The sequence below is a fragment of the Bactrocera neohumeralis genome, chromosome 2, assembly GCF_024586455.1.
Source record: "Bactrocera neohumeralis isolate Rockhampton chromosome 2, APGP_CSIRO_Bneo_wtdbg2-racon-allhic-juicebox.fasta_v2, whole genome shotgun sequence".
Taxonomy (NCBI): domain Eukaryota; kingdom Metazoa; phylum Arthropoda; class Insecta; order Diptera; family Tephritidae; genus Bactrocera; species Bactrocera neohumeralis.
Window position 1 is genome coordinate 21911087 of NC_065919.1, and position 16274 is coordinate 21927360.

The 16274-nt window shown below is 39.0% G+C and overlaps 1 protein-coding gene and 1 long non-coding RNA gene across 2 annotated transcripts; both read left to right on the forward strand.

The window, feature by feature from the left end:
* Positions 1 to 2412: 2412 nt before the first annotated feature.
* On the forward strand, positions 2413 to 2982 carry LOC126750788 (uncharacterized). Its single transcript, XR_007665822.1, has 2 exons — positions 2413 to 2666; positions 2727 to 2982. It is a non-coding gene; the product is annotated as an uncharacterized LOC126750788 (long non-coding RNA).
* Positions 2983 to 12259: 9277 nt separating this feature from the next.
* LOC126750752 (organic cation transporter protein-like) lies at positions 12260 to 14753 on the forward strand. The gene is made up of 5 exons (XM_050460468.1): positions 12260 to 12727; positions 12822 to 13176; positions 13281 to 13424; positions 13485 to 13675; positions 13755 to 14753. Exons 1-5 carry the CDS (start codon positions 12712 to 12714, stop codon positions 14534 to 14536), a joined length of 1488 nt encoding a protein of 495 aa, XP_050316425.1. The 5' UTR covers positions 12260 to 12711; the 3' UTR covers positions 14537 to 14753.
* The last annotated feature ends 1521 nt before the right edge of the window (positions 14754 to 16274 follow it).

Sequence of the window (16274 nt, forward strand, 5' to 3'; positions counted from 1 at the left end):
AAATGTTTTTCTATTAGACGCTCAATTGTTGATCTGACAGGACGATTATAACGACCATAAATTGGACATAGCGCCCTTAAAGTTGAGGCCACTGACACCGATTTTCGGTAGTAAATTTGAAGAATTTTGACTCGTTGTTGGATCATATATCTTTCCATGAAGAAATGGCAAACTTTACTGAAGAGATGATGTTTCAAGCAATGTACGAATTAATTACGCCCTGCCCGTAGGAACAAACTCTCTATAGCCTTTCGTATACAAATGGAATACTTCGGAAAATTGCCGATATAATTTAAAAGACGCAACTTCGTCAGAAATGTCTCTAAAAATTATAACTCGCAGTAGTGGCGCAAAATGATGATAAAAATTAAAACAAAACTCGTTAATATAAAAAGTATATAGGTATTCGATCCATTCATATATCAAAATTATCGATTACTAGTAAGTTACACGAAAATTTCAACCCTGCTGCAACATAGTACACACATATTTCCCCTATTTCTTTTGCCACTTTACTTTTAATCCTCAAACGTATGTCTCTTCAATGAACGCGGCGGTTACATAACAGTTTTGTTTACTTATTTGCGTGGATTTTAGGTTAAGTCTCTCAATTGTTGTCTATTAAATTTGTTTTCTTTGTATTTCACAATTGAAATGTAGTCTTTTAGTAGATATTATCTATTTTTTTTATATTTTAAGAGCAATCCATAAAGTTGTGGAAAATGTAAACAAGCTTTGTGGTGAGTCAGCCGGCTCTAATGGACTTCGATAGGAAGGAGATTAATTGTAGGAGTAATACAGACAGACGGACACATACTAATGATTTAGGCCGACGAAGAAGCTTCAAAAAGCTATTCATAACTTGAATATGAAGAAACTCTTTGTCTATACTGCTACTCGATAATAGTTCTAGGTACTTTTTGTTCTTCTTTATTGGAGTAGACACCGCGGTTATAGCCTCGTTTACAAAGTGCGCCAGTCGTTCCCCCTTTCCACTGTTTGGCGCCAATTGGAGATTCCAAGTATAGCCAGGACCTTCTTCACCTGATCTTTCCAACGGAGTGAAGGTCTTCCTCTTTATCTCCCCGGCAGGTACTGCGTGCAATACTTTCAGAGCTGGAGTGTTTTCATCCATTCGGACTAAGTCAATGTCGTCGTATAACTCGTACAGCTCATCGTTCCATTGACTGCAGTATCAGTCACTAAATCTCCTCTGTTTGTGGCCGCGTCTTTCCGTATTTTCGAGCATTGGTAATGCTTGTCAAGCTGTACCCACGCATTTCGACCTATCTGTTTTTTTTGTCTGCAAATCCGTCTTGTTTCTCTCTTCAACTGTCGGTACATATCCCGCACGTGTTCTGGTCGATTGTAATGTTGCGAGGTAGGCAGTCTGTTTTCTCTCCACTGCCGTATTACGATGCGATTTTCTGCTTGTCTCATGGCCAGTTCATTAGCCTTTAAAACTGAAGATCTTTTCAAATTATTTTAACAACTTTCTAACTTTTAATAGAAAATAAGTGTCTAAGTAGTAGGGCAACTTTTCGCTTACTCAAAATAATCTTTCAGGTATATGTGGCGCGTCTTATCTTTAAAATATCCCTCACATATCAAACCTTGAACATCGATATCCTGATAAGGCTGAGCCTACATAGACGTCTCAACATAAGAAAATTAAGGATTGATTTGTACCAAACCCAAATCCCCAAAGTATTTTATATATATACATATGTTCATTGACGGTGTTTAAGCGCCTTAAAAATCGCTGGCTGAAAACCGGTTTTAGACCCATGGTCTCATAGAGATGTTATTCAGAATGATTCGTAGAATTCGACCCGCTCTAATATACATACATATGTAGTTAAAACCCAAAGGTTGCCCAATAGGTGTCTCTTGATGACAAGCTACTCTACGGAGAACACAACTAACCAATCACGACGATTATTAAAATAAGATTTTCTCATGCAACTACGAGTATTAAGTTTTCAATGTAGTACTTATCAATCAGGGGCAGCCAAGTGAGCGCGGCATAGGCTCACAGATGCAATTTTCTTATCGAACAAGGTTACATACTATATATTGCCAGGTTATCACTAGAATCACACATTTTGCCAATTTTGCGTGCTTTGCTAAAGCTTTCGATATACTATGTACTTACTTATGTATATATAACGGTGTATATTTGCTTTTCTCATCGAATTCGGTATGCAATTGAGTGGCATGTTTCTCAACACAAGTATTATTGTTATGTTGTTGTTGTTACAATTCTTTACTACACCAATTTTGACATCAAAACAAACAAATCAATTTGCCACACTCATTCACTCACTCACTTCTCTCACGCAAAGTCTCTACGAACGTGCAAATATTTCAAAATAAATCCGTTTTACTTGTTTATAGACTTGTGGCCGTGCATGCGTTCGGAGATTATGTGTGAAGTGGTTGCGATATCTGGAAAATGTTGTAGGAATGGTTGCAGTTGAAGGGACGTTTTCAAGTGAGTGAGCAGTGGAAGGTTGTAGGGTGTTTTATACAAAGAAGAGCACAAGCCGATTTTAATGAGTGCAGAATAAAAGCGTTAAGTATCAAAGCTTGGAGCTTCATTGTAAGGAATTCAGATTTCCACCGAACCTACCTAGTTTCTAAGATCAATAAACATCTATACCTTGGTAAGACGTTATAACTACTTCCTTTCCGCTCGAACAATCGATTTCACTCTCTTTTTCTAGTTTAGCCTCAGTGGCTACTTGACTTGTGGAAATCAATATAAATTTATAGCTCCTAAACCGCGTATTTACAGCGAAATACAGAACAGCGGAGGAAGCAGTTAGATTTGGTTAAATTAAGAGCTCGACCCTAACAGATATCTCACTTGAACAGCTTCGAACGCCGGTCCGTTATGGTACTTAAAAACTCCTATATGTTATACTGACTTATAAGAACATTATAAATCGACAAGGCGCTTTGAGCCTTTTGTATCACAAATATGTTGAGACGACTTATGTTAGTTTCCCCTATGTATTCTGGTTCGCCGAAGCTAAGATTACCAAGAAGTTTCAGCCTATGTCTTGCAAAGACTGAACAATGGCTGAGAAAGTGCCTGAGTGTTTTGACTTCACCCACCTCCATACTATTCTAACTTGAACTTTGACAACTAGCGTCTGACAAGATATTTTGCTTCACCGCATGAATGACCATTGGACCAGCTTGCAGTAAGAGCTACTACGATTGCGGCAAGTTGAAGATTGTTGAGGGCAAGCAGTTCAGTAGATCTCTTAAGTTCTACTTTAGGCCAAACAGATATCGCAGTCGCAGTTGTCGATAGCGCCTGCTAAGCGCACGCGAGGTCCATTGGTTCAATGCTAAAACGCAAAACGCGAGATGGCAACCTTGATAACAGCCATTTCTCTCTGAAAAATACTAGAGTGGTCCGATCACATAAAGCTAAAATTTACGGAGCGCTCTTTACAGATAACTTCCTTTCCAACCTTCCCTCCTAGCTTCGACCGTAAATTTCTCGCTATTCACATGTTCCTCCTCGGGGCATGTGAGCAGGGAAAAAGCCGCCACGACCAGTAGCAGTGGTCCAAAAAACTGTATATGTTAGTCGTTCCTATCTATGTGCTGTCTAGTGGTAGTCTGCAGCTGTAACTCTATTCCATCGAATATACCGGCACACCCTCAGCATTCGCATTAAAATTTTTGCTTTTAAGAAGTTCTTTTATAACTATTCTTACCCCAAACATTAACCAACATTTTTTGAAACGATCCTTAGCGATATTGAGATCATTCTGATCCAATCCAATATGATGGTATTCAAGCATTTTTTCTCTACATTTTTCGAATGTTTTAAGAAAGTTGAATGGACTATTCGTATAAGACCAATTTTCTATGACTTCACGAGCTTCACTGAAGGCTTTGTGCCACTAGAATACTTGTGTTTTCAGTAAAGTGACTTCCCAAACATTTCATTTTAAGATAATTACTTGTTCAATTCTTTTCCCATGGTAAAGTCGCGAGCCAAAATTTTCGAGTTGTGAAAACACAAACTCAAGCTTTGCAAGAACATAAAAAAGGGTTTTATCTATCTTAGAAATAAAATTTTTATCGATTCGGTTTACTCGCGTAGTTTAAATGCACCAGTCCGGCTCAAATTCATTATTGGCGCGCAGTGAAAAAAATATAGCAGCCGTAGCTGAGAGTGCGCACAAAGACCGTGGAGAGTCGATTCGTCGCCGTTCGCAGCTACTCGGAACGACGTTTGGAACGACCTGGCGCATTTTACGTCCAGATCTTAAATTGAAAGCATACAAAATACAGTTTGTGCAAGAACTGAAGCCGCTCTACCTTCCCAAGCGACATCGCTTCGCTCTATGGGCTCTTAAAAGGTTATAGATAGGTCCGACGTTTTCGAGCCAAATTTTGATTCCCCTTTAAATTTGAAGTTTCTGTGATTTTTCTTAAAAAAAATAGGGAACCTAGAAATGGATCACCCTTTACTTTCACTATGTATTAAGATTGAGTTAGGTTTCAGGGAAAATTATCGATATTACATTTTTTAAATGGTGTTATCGATATCGTCGAATACTTTCGATTATTAACAAAGATATGAAAGTTTATTTAAATATTTATTTTTGCTTATTCAGAATTTTTTGTGGACGTAAAAAATATATTGCTAATTGTGCGCATTGGAAAATTACCCCGCTTACGGGTGATATGTAAATTAAGCAGTCAAGCTAATCCTTGCTCATTGAGCTTCACCTTCGAAGCGGATCAACACAACTTTAAATAAAAATTGTTTTCATTTCCCACGCACCAAACGCACAATTGAGCTAAGCACCTCGCAATAAAATAGAATGTAACAACAACAAAAACAACTACAACGTAAGCAAAGGTGACGACAGACAACAAAAACAACCACAAGTATACAAACAAATCAGTGCAAGCGCTTGTTAAAGCAACTTTTTACATAACTACAAATACACATACAGGTATGTATGTATATGTGCATCTATTGTATGAATGTGTGTTGGTTTGCATACGCATTTGTGTATTTAAGCAGGAAATCGCCGCGGAAGCATACGTTTATTTGTGAAATGCGATAATTTAATTGTGGCCTTAAATTCATTGCACCCCTGGGAAGCAGCAGAGGGGAATGCACACAGCATGCATACATGTATGTATGTATGTATTATTGCGTTTGTTGTTGTTGAAAGTTAAATTAACAATCGTGTTTACATTGCTTTGTAACAAGATTGCACTTAAGATTGTCAATTTGACAGGCGCCGGTGGCATAAGCGCAAGCGCAACACTGCCACGCCCCGCTTACAACCCCTAACGCCTTGTCGATGCACACACACACACACATTCACATGCATACGTTTCGCCTCAATGTTAGATAGTTTGCACTGACATGCGAATTGAAAACGTTTGATCTCACAATCAGCGCAGTCAACTACCACAGGCCCGAGACTAGAGCGGAGGGAAGGCGGCTGCAAGTGAAGAAGCATAACATAGAAATTGACGTTAATGAAAAGGTTTGCCTTCCACCGCATCGGTGATGCCATTTGCCTAGCAGCATATGTTTGCACTCGTATGTATGTATGTCTAATGGCTTCGCCGCAGCGTTGCTGGTCATGTCAGCGGTTTTTCTCGCCTCCGGCAATTGTTTGCGGCGTTTAGCCATGGGAACGCGTGCGCGACGCGTGGCAACTTCGACAGCAATGATCGTCTTTAAATGCGCGTGCAACAAAAAAGCAACAACAAAAAGTAAAGTGTTGGCAGAAAATATGTTAGCAGGCTCTTTTCGGCGTCGCATGGTATTTACTCGAGGAGCATGATTGCTGGTTATTTTTGTGAGCGTGTCACCGGCTATCTTGCCGAAATCATTGACATGGCTAATTTCTGTTTTTAAGTCATTCAAATTATATGTAGACATATTTAAATTTCTGCGTACTAAAATGGAAATAAAGTAGTAGTAGTTGGAAAGCGAAAAAAATTTATAGTAAAAGATTTGCTCTCTTCTTAGGGTAATCCAAAAAATTTACCGTTACTCAGAATAATGGTTTCAGTAATGTAAACATTTATCTTCAAGAAATCAGTTACGAAACGCGGTTTATAAAAACCTTTAAACGTCAATTGTCGCTTTATAGAATGAGGAGTTTCCGGTAGCTTCTTCTTTGTTGGCGTAGACTGCGTGGGCAGTAGTTATAGCCGAGTTTACAACAGTGCATCAGTCGTTCTTCCTTTTCGCTGCTGGCGCCAATTGAAGATTCTAGGCGAAGCCAGGTCCTACTCTACTCTTCTTTCCCCGGCGGGTACAGCGTCGAATATTTTGAGAGCTGGACTGTTTTCATCTATTCGGACATGACCTAGTCAGCCTAACCGCTGCCTTTTAATGCGCTGAACTACGTCAATGCCGTCGTATACATATCGTTCATCGACTGCGGTATTCGCCGTTGGCAAAGCGGAAAAAGCCATAAAGCTTCAACAGAACCTCTGCCTCTGCCTCTGCACCATATAACAGGACGGGAATAATGAGTGACTTAAAGAGTTTAGTTTTGGTTTGTGGAGAACGGTCTTCTCAATTGCCTACTTAGTCCGAAGTAGAACTTGTTGGCAAGAGTTATTCTGCGTTCGAACCTGACGTTGTTGTTGGTGTTAATGCTGGTTAAAATATCGACTATTATCTACGACTTCGAAGTTATGACTGTCAACAGTGACGTGGGAGCCAAGTTGCGAATTTGACGACTATGTGTTTGATGACAGGAGATATTTCGTCTTGCCCTGGTTTACTATCAGACCCTTCGCTTCCTTATCCATTCTGAAGAAGGCAGAACTAAAGGTTGTTGAGGCCAATTATATCAATATCATCGGTGTACGTCAGCAGTTGTACACTCTTACAGAAGATAGCACCTTCTCTATTTAGTTCTGCAGCTCGAATTATTTTCTTCAAGAGCAGATTGAAGAAGTCGCAAGAAAGGGAGTTGCCTTATCTGAAACCTCGTTTGGTATCGAACGGAGAGGTCCTTCCTAATCCTGACGGAGCTTTTGGTGTTGCTCAACGTCAGTTTACACAGCAGTATTAGTTTTGCGGGTATACCAAATTCAGACATCGCGGCATAAAGGCAGCTCCTTTTCGTGCTGTCAAAAGAAGATTTGAAATCGATACAGAGATTGTGTGTGTCGATCCTCTTTTCACAGCTCTTTTCCAAGATTTGGCGAATGGTGAATATTTGGTCCGTTATTGATTTTCTTGGCCTAAAGACACACTGACAAGGTCCAATCAGTTTGTTAACAGTTTAATCTTTCACACAATACGCTCGATAGAACTTCATATGTGATGTTAAGGAGACTTATCCCACGGTACTTGGCGCAGATTGTGAAGTCTCTCAGTTTGTGGATTGGGCATAGCACACATCCAATGGTCGGGCACATTTTCGTCCGACTATATTCTATAAAGAAGATGATACATGTTCCTTATCAGTTCTTCGCCGCCATATTTGAATAGCTTGTCCGGCAATCCATCGGCCCGACGCTTTGTTGTTCTTCAGATGGGCATTTGTTATTCGAACTTCCTCATGATCGGCCAATGGAACGTCTTCTCCATCGCTATTGATTGGGTGATTGGCTTCAACATTTCTTGTTGTTGTGCTTTCACTGCTATTCAGAAGACTGTAAAAGTGTTCCCTCCATAATATCAGTTTGCTCTGGTAATTAGTTACTAGATCACCTCCGGGGGTTCTAAAAGAGAAGCTCCGGTCTTGAAATCAGTTCCGGTAACTGCCATTGATATGCTAAGTTTAGACGTGGTGAAATTAGCACCGAAGACGGTGAACGCAATGAATGCTCAAAAGAGGTTGTTACCAACGAAAACATGACGCTGGTTGCGATAGCAGGCACCACAAAGATATCAACTGAACGTATACACCAAATCATTCACAAATATTTGGGTATGAGAGGCTCCGTGCAAAGTGTGTGCTTTGTGAGCTCACTTTCGACCAAAAAGAATGACGAGTTGATTATTCGGATCAGTGTTTGGAGATGTTTTAGCGCAATAAACCCGAGGTTTTGTGTCAATATGTGGCAATGGATGAAGCATGGCTCCATCATTTCACTCCGAAGTCCAATCCACAGTCATCCGAGTAGACTGCATGCAATGAACCCGCTCCAAATCGTGGAAAAGAAACAGTCGATTCGCAAGGATATGTCTTATGTATTTTGGTATACTAATCAATAGCGGCTATTACATAGAGTTATTGGAAAGTTTGAACGATGACATTGCCAAAAAATAGCCGCATTTGAAGAAAGAGAAATTGTTGTTTTAGCAAGGCAATGCACCGTGTCACAAGCGAGTGATGTTAAAAATCCATTAATATGGACCGTATTCTCCATATCTGGCCACTGACGACTATTTCATATTCTCAGATCTCAAAAGAATGCTCGCTGGGAAGAAATTCTCGCCGAGTGAAGAGATGATCACCGAAACTAATGCTTGAAACAAAGAACATATCGTACTAAAATAGTAGTATCGAAAAGTTCAAGGGTCACTATAATTAATACTTTGAAGGGAACAAAATATGTTGAATAAGAAAACGTATTTAAAACAAAAAAATGTGTTTTACTATGGTAGGCCGGTGACTTTCCAACTGACTTGTTATGTATTAAAATTTCCCATTGCTTTTAGTACATATCTATATTTTCAAATTATTCTGTGCTGCTTTCCCCTGGTGAACTTCTTTGTCAAATTGAAAGCTTAATATTTATTTTGAAACCCCAGTGTCACCCTGTTCTGTGGAATAAACTTACTTTTATCACAAAACCTGTAGCTTTATCCACACGTATCGAGCTTTTACTTTCCGCCACATTTAAGCAAAGCTTTTTGACAGGGGCATGCGCAGTCACAGTCGGATATAGAAATTTATTTTTGGAGTTGCTGACAGAGAAACAAAACACGAAAAATAATACAAATGTACGGAAGCTGGAGTGAGTGAGTAGAGTTTATACATATGTATGTATATATACATATATATAGATATATAGAAAAATTATTTTTAAAATTATTTACGTATACATCTACTGGGTGTTCCTTTAGAAGGTTAATTTAAAACCCGTTAATTTTTAACCGTTTATTTCAAATTCAAAATTAATTCGAAAATTGTGCTGAGAAACGAAAATTAAAAAGTAAAAGCTTAAAAAAATGTCGAACTAGCTTCTTTTAGACCTATTGGGCCGCATTAATCAGACATAAACTGTGTTTTTCTTATAGATAGGAAAACATTTCTTTCTAATTCAGAAACACTTAATAGTTTCTAAAAGAAGAGATAAGTTAAGATAAGTAAGTATAAGTGAGATATGTTATATACATACATATGTACATATACCATACGACACAGTGACAATAGCTTTGCTGACAATTCTTGACTGCAAAAAATTGGCATTGCTTGCCTTTTTGGATCAGAACTCATGAAACTTCTGAAAATACTTTGCTAAACTGTCAGAGAAGAGGAAAGGAAGAGAAATTTAATTTTTTTGATCATCATGCTTCAGAAATTCGTTATAGTGATTAACAGTGTATGCAAAAGAGACAATGCTTTGGAACAACTTTAAGCATAAAGCAGGGGTATATGAGGCCTTAATTCACTTTTCTGAGTAAAATTTTAGCAAAAATTACTGTTCCAACATTTTTTAGGTATGTTCTCATAAAATCACCCTTTAAAATGCTCGCATTGCGTTTATCCCCAATTTCGACCTTCGTTTATGACCTTCTTTACGCAGTTACTACAGCACAGTTTACGTACAACGTCATACTCACGTATACGAATATTCGTAAATACATATGTACATCCTCCTTCCTTAAGTAGCTTATTACATACTTATATACATACATACATATTTGATGGTACAGTGAATCGGATTACTAGACGGATCAAACAAGTTAGCTTAAGTAGATATTTACAATTTGAACTGAATTTAGGTTAAGTTTTGGAAATCCGGGAAGGTCTTGAGTTGAGTCGAAGTCGCTATACACTCTTTAAGAAATTTGTCTCTCCAGAAGCAGCCGTCCTCTTCCACGATAACGATGAAAAAACCAACACGTATCCACTTAAACTATTTAGTACTCATACACCATCAATTTAAGTGGTTTCGTCACGCAAAGCTTAAGGGACCCATAAAACCTTTCAAAGGAATGTTTAAATATTACATTTATTAGACAATGAAGTCTAGAACCTTGGTCCATAGTGAAAATAGTTTTTATGATACATTTATGTTACTAGATCTATCAAATGTAAGACAGTTTCCGCATATAACTAAAATATCATTAAATCATTTTATTGTTACTTGAAAACTGCAAATACTAGTACAGATATCTCTTATAGTTCTTAGGCTAAAAACACATATCGTGCGGTGTGAACTTTGTCTCGGCAAATCTTGCTGATTTCATGTCTTTGTTAAACGAAATTGTTAGTCAGCATCAGACGACATCGCAGACGAAGTCCATATAGAGCTGTGATGCAATATCTTATTCAATAATGAAGTTCCTCTAAATTTTGAGTACGGTATCAAATTTCAGCTGGCGAAACGTGCAGGATGTTGAAAAGGCCTTCGATGATAATTATATTTCGCGAGCAAATGTTTTCGATTGGTATAAATTATTCAAAGAAGGTCGAGAACGCGTCGGCGATGCATCACATTCAGGACGGCCATCAACACAAATCCATGATCAACTTGTCAATAAAATAAAGGAATTGGTGCATGAGAATCGGCGATCAACATTCATAGATCTTATTGGCATTATTGGAATATCAAAAGGATCAGTTAAAACCATTTTGAAAGATCATTTAAGTATAAGAAAAGTGAAAGCACGACTGTTCCGACATCACTATTTTTTTTCGAAGAAAACAGCGTCGCGTTAACGTCTGTGAAACAAAGCTTTCCGACTACCGGGATGTTAAGAAACGTATTATTACTTGCGATAACTCTTGGATCTATGCCACGCGTCGGAAACAGACGTTTCAATCGGCTAAATAACGTGGCACAGATGAGCCGAAGTCGAAAAAACCACGTCAAAGTAGGTCAAAAATCAAGGTTGGGTTCACAGTTTTCTTCGATTATCGAGGTGTGGTGCACTCCGAATTTCTTCTGACTGGCCAAACTCTCAACAAGGAATACTATTTGAGTGTTATGTGTTGTTTGTGCGAAGCTATTCGTAAAAAGAGGCCGGGATTATGGGCTGATAACTTTTGGTTTTTGCACCACGATAGTGCACCGTCGTATACTGCATAGATTCAGATTTTCAACCAATATCGTGCCGCAACCACCGTATTCGCCTGAGTTAGCTCCGTGTGGCTTTTCAGCAAACTCAGACGAACGTTCCGAAATTGTTTTGAGTCAATTGAAGTCATTAAAAATTAATGGCAACGCGCATTGAAGGCTTTTCTGGAAACTGACTTTAACAACTCTTTCGAGGATTGGAAAAAAGTTAGAAGAAGTGGCTTAGGGCCAAAGTGGATTACTTTAAGTGGGACTACCTATGAAGATTTTGAAAAATTGAAGAAGAATTTTAATGTTATGCACAAAGTCTTACTATCTTTTGCTCATAGTAGTTCTTCTTTCTCTCTCTCGGAGGTGACTTGAGTAGACGATACAAATGTTACTATTTGACTGCGTTTAACGATTTGTTGAGTTTACTGCATTACGTAAGGAAAACTTAATCAACTGGCAACCTTAAAATCTACGGAACTGTAGTCATCGTTTAGAAGCAGTACGAGTAAAGCACTTTCGTCAACTGAAATACTCAGAAGCGTGACACAGTGAGCAGCAGCACTGTTTGGCAAATAATTTTCGGCTTGTCCGTTTATTTATTGAAATCACTGTAAGTATGTATGTGGATACATAATAGTCATACCTTTGTATCAAACTTCATGCCTGCAACGCACAAAGCGCTTCCTGCCACAACTAAACAAATCTACCCTTAAAAAGGCGCGGGGGTAAAAGCACAGTCAAAAACGAAAAAGCTGCGTAAACAAAGTGATATACATACTTACGCATATAAAAATATGTATACATAAATTACTAGAAAAAAGCAAACTTATCGACAAGCAAATGCGTAATTGCGATGCTCTCAACGAGGCTGGTCTGCTTTTGAATGAGTCCGCAGAGTCTCGCTTAAATTACATCGCTCCAAACAGATGTTTACATATATACAACTTTGTACGATATATACTAATGGTATATACATATGTACATATATATATGTAACTACAATCGCATTTGTAGAATGGAGTAGCAATCGCTTGCTACGAGCCTATCCCTACGAAACCGGTAAGCGCAGACTACAGCCGACATTCGTGCGCAGCGCTGAGTCGATGTCTACACGCGGTGCGGTAATCCAGACGAAAATAGTAATAAATGTTAAACATATTAAAATTATTTAATAACAAAATACATAAGTACATATACACAAACGAAGTATAACGCGCTGCCGCTTAATCTAATCTATGCACCGCAGATTTCGGTAGTAATTTTTTTGTTTGCGACCGAGCGCAGCATTCGCGCAGACAGCAGCGAGCTGTGCGGAACCGCGTCTGTGAGAGGCACGAGCAAGTTTTACTAAATAAATTAGCGCGAAAGAGGTGTGTCGGTTTGGCAGCAGTAGAAGGCGAGCTTTGAGCAGTGTCACCAGCAACTGGATTCCGGGAAATCTTAAGCGAAATGGAGAAACGCGCTGGTGAGTACCAAAGGCAGAGGCGGAAGCGCTTGAAGATAACAATAAATTCGTTTCGGTGAAAGTAGCTGGTTGCTCACATGTTTGCATTTTACAGACAAGCCCACACACACCGACCCTATAATCTCGATTTTGGGTAGCGATTTGGGTCCTTGGCAGCTTATTATCTGCTTATGGATTTTTCTCTCGAAATTTCCCACTGGCTGGGTACAAATCTCAATGGTGTTCCTACAGTCGCCAATTCAAGCTACCTGCGTTGATCCTGTTAGCAATATCAGTATTTGCTCCGGGCACTGCCATGCTTTCGTCTATGACCATATCAACTTTGAAGAGAATATAATCAGTGAATGGAATTTGACCTGCGATCGTGAGTGGCTATCCAGTTTGGCACAGAGCTTTGTTATGATTGGCATAATGCTGGGCAATATTATATTCGGACTCTTCGCAGATAAGTGAGTACATACATATATAATTATATGTATATTAATATACATAGCATATATTTATATGTATTTATTTATTGATTGTTTATTGTATAATCTGCGCTTTATTGCAGATGGGGTCGTCGTCCCATGTTTGTGAGTGCCTGCGTTATGCAACTCATTTTTGGTTGTCTTGTTTCTGCGGCGCCATGGTTTTGGCTTTTTGTGGTGTTTCGCTTTTTGGATGGTTTCGCCACAGGCGCTACCATGTCCACAGGGTGGGTAAACAAGTGAAGTGCTTGCTTGAAATTCGTTACTCAATATACTCTTATCTTCAGCTTCACGATTATCATGGAGATTGTGGGCAAAAGCAAACGTGAAATAATGGCCATACTCTATCAAATACCCTTCAATTTGGGTCATGCCACTTTACCGTTATTCGCCTACTATCTGCGCCACTGGCGTTGGTATCATCTTGCCTTCTCATCATTCTCGGTATTATATCTGCTATTTTATTGGACCGTGCCAGGTACGTATTGCGCGTAAACACGAATTTATACAACACACTTTCACTTAAAATGAATTAAATTCATTCGCATACATTTCAGAGTCACCACGCTGGCTCTTCACCACCGGTCGCACTGACCGCGCCGTCAAAATACTTGAAGCCGGTTGCAAGCGCAATAACATGCCTACCGACAACATACGCACCGAACTCGAACAGGCCGCACAAATTACAGCCGCCACAACGACATCGAAGAAGGGCAACATCATTGATCTTTTCCGTCATCCGTATCTGTGTCAGAAAACCTTGGCGATGGCCTTTAATTGGCTAGTAGTCTGTCTCGTTTACTATGGCGTCTCACAGCATATATCACACCTAAGCGGTAATATCTTTATGAATGTCGCTATAGGCGCTACGCTGGGTGTGCCGGGCACACTCATATGCGTGCCGATGACCAAATATCTCGGACGTCGCATAACGCTCTTCCTCTCAAACTCGCTCAGCGGCATTGCTTTGATGATTTTGGCTTTCGCGCCATCGCTGAACAGCACCATGACTGTGGCGATGGCTACAATTGGTCTCTTTGGCGCATCGGTAACTTTTCCGAATGTTTATCTTTACGGCGGTGAGCTGTTTCCGACAGTGGTGCGTAATTCGGGTGTCGGCTTGTGTTCGTTTGTTGGTCGTGTTGGCTCAATTATTGCACCATTCATATCAGGCATGTCGACTCGTGGTCTGTGGATACCACCGGCCGTGTTTGGCGGCTTCTCACTGGCAGCAGCTGCTTCGGTCTTTCTGATGCCGGAGACACGAGGTTTTCCCTTGCCCGAGACTATCGAGGACGGCGAGACGTTCGGCAAAAATCAAAAGAGGTCAAAATTGTGAATAGAGCCCTAGTAAACCCTAGTAAATATATGTTATTCAAGCATTATGTTGAGACATTTTATTGACTGTTATAAATTGCCATTGCATACGACTATGTACGTGTATTTACGTTCGTATGTGCAATTATTTCTATGCAGGGAAATGTGAACTTTACAATATTATAGCTGATTATAGTAATAATTATTGTAAATAAATAAAAATTATTATTTTTAATGTAGTTGAAGATAAATGTTTTCAATTCTATGGTACATCTGAGTTCTTCCTTAGCATCCATAGTTGATGACTGTAAACGACAGTGTAAAGATAATTTTATTGAAAAAGAAAAACCATTTGGAATATTTTTGTGCTATTTGTTTATACCTGATCACGTAACACTTATTCAAAAATTTTACTCAGCCCAAAATGCCATAGAAGAAAAATTCTTCTAACATTTCGGATTTGTTAGCGAAGATGGCATAATAAAAAACTAGTTACTCCCTCATTTCCTGTTGCAAAATATACCAGCTAATATATTATCTTTTTTCGTTGACAAGTTCCAAAAATCTATGAGAAGTATAATATATTTATTCTTGAAATTTGTTCTAGCAGCTCTCTCACGAAATAAAGAATATAGTTCATGTCTTTTTTGTGGCTAGCCTACAACTTGAGCATCACTATCACGGATCGTGTTTGGGTTCCCAGTCAGTTTGTCTACTATTAACTAATGAGCTGGCAAAAGATCCCCTCCCTGTTCATCATAAATTTAAATTGTTCTTACTTTCTTCGTTACACCTTAGATTAGATTTTAGGTGTTTTACGACAATGCAATAAACTATTTTTAAAAGTCAAGTAAATATTTGTAAGCTACTAGTATTTATGTGATATAAACTACAAACACACTAGTTAAGTTTTCAACTGTTGTGAAACCACGAGGCACTGAAGTATTTTAAAACCAGAAAGGAAGGGCTAAGTAAGGGTGAAAACGGATATATCATATTCTTACAACTTGCAAGGGTTAAAGTCAGATACGCACCGTTATATAAAAAACAGGCTCTTTCAATTTTATTAAGATAACACACATATTGGACGATATACTTATGCGGTATAAAGTCAACCGGAAGTTCAAAAATCTTTATATGAAGTACATATGTACGATATATGCGGGCTCACGGAAGTGTTGACCCAATTCAACCCATTTGCAGCACACATACATAAATATAAATTAAAATTGTACTTAGGAAAAAATTCCCTCTGGATATCAATTATAAATCTGACAAGTCTGGGTTAAAATATTTAGTACCTTGGTGCTCGAAGTTCAGACATAGCTGTCATCAAATAAACAGTCGTCGCACTCGCGACTTGGCTCCCACGTCACTGTTGACAGTCATAACTTCGAGGCCGTAGATAATTTCGTCTATCTTGGAACCAGCATTAACACCAACAACAACGTCAGCCTCGCAGAATAACTCTTGCTTATATGTGCTACTTCGGATAGGGTATAGGAGAGGACTTTCAATTAAGAAGTAAAGTCCTCTCTTGAGGAACAAAAACCAAACTCTATAAGTCACTCTGCGGAAGATTTATGGTGAGCTGTATAAGATATACGACGACATTGCTCAAGTTCAGCGAATTAAGGGACAGCGGCTGCGCTGGCCAGGTCTTGTTGTCCGGATGGAAGAAAACACTCCAGCTTTGAAGGTTTTCGATTCAGTACCCGCCGTTGGAAGCAGAGGAAGAGGAACACCTCCACTTCTTTGAA

Coding starts and splice junctions, on each gene's coding strand:
- LOC126750752 (XM_050460468.1), top strand. Junction 13,177..13,280: donor TTCGGACTCTTCGCAGATAA/GTGAGTACATAC, acceptor GCTTTATTGCAG/ATGGGGTCGTCGTCCCATGT. Junction 13,425..13,484: donor GGCGCTACCATGTCCACAGG/GTGGGTAAACAA, acceptor TCTTATCTTCAG/CTTCACGATTATCATGGAGA.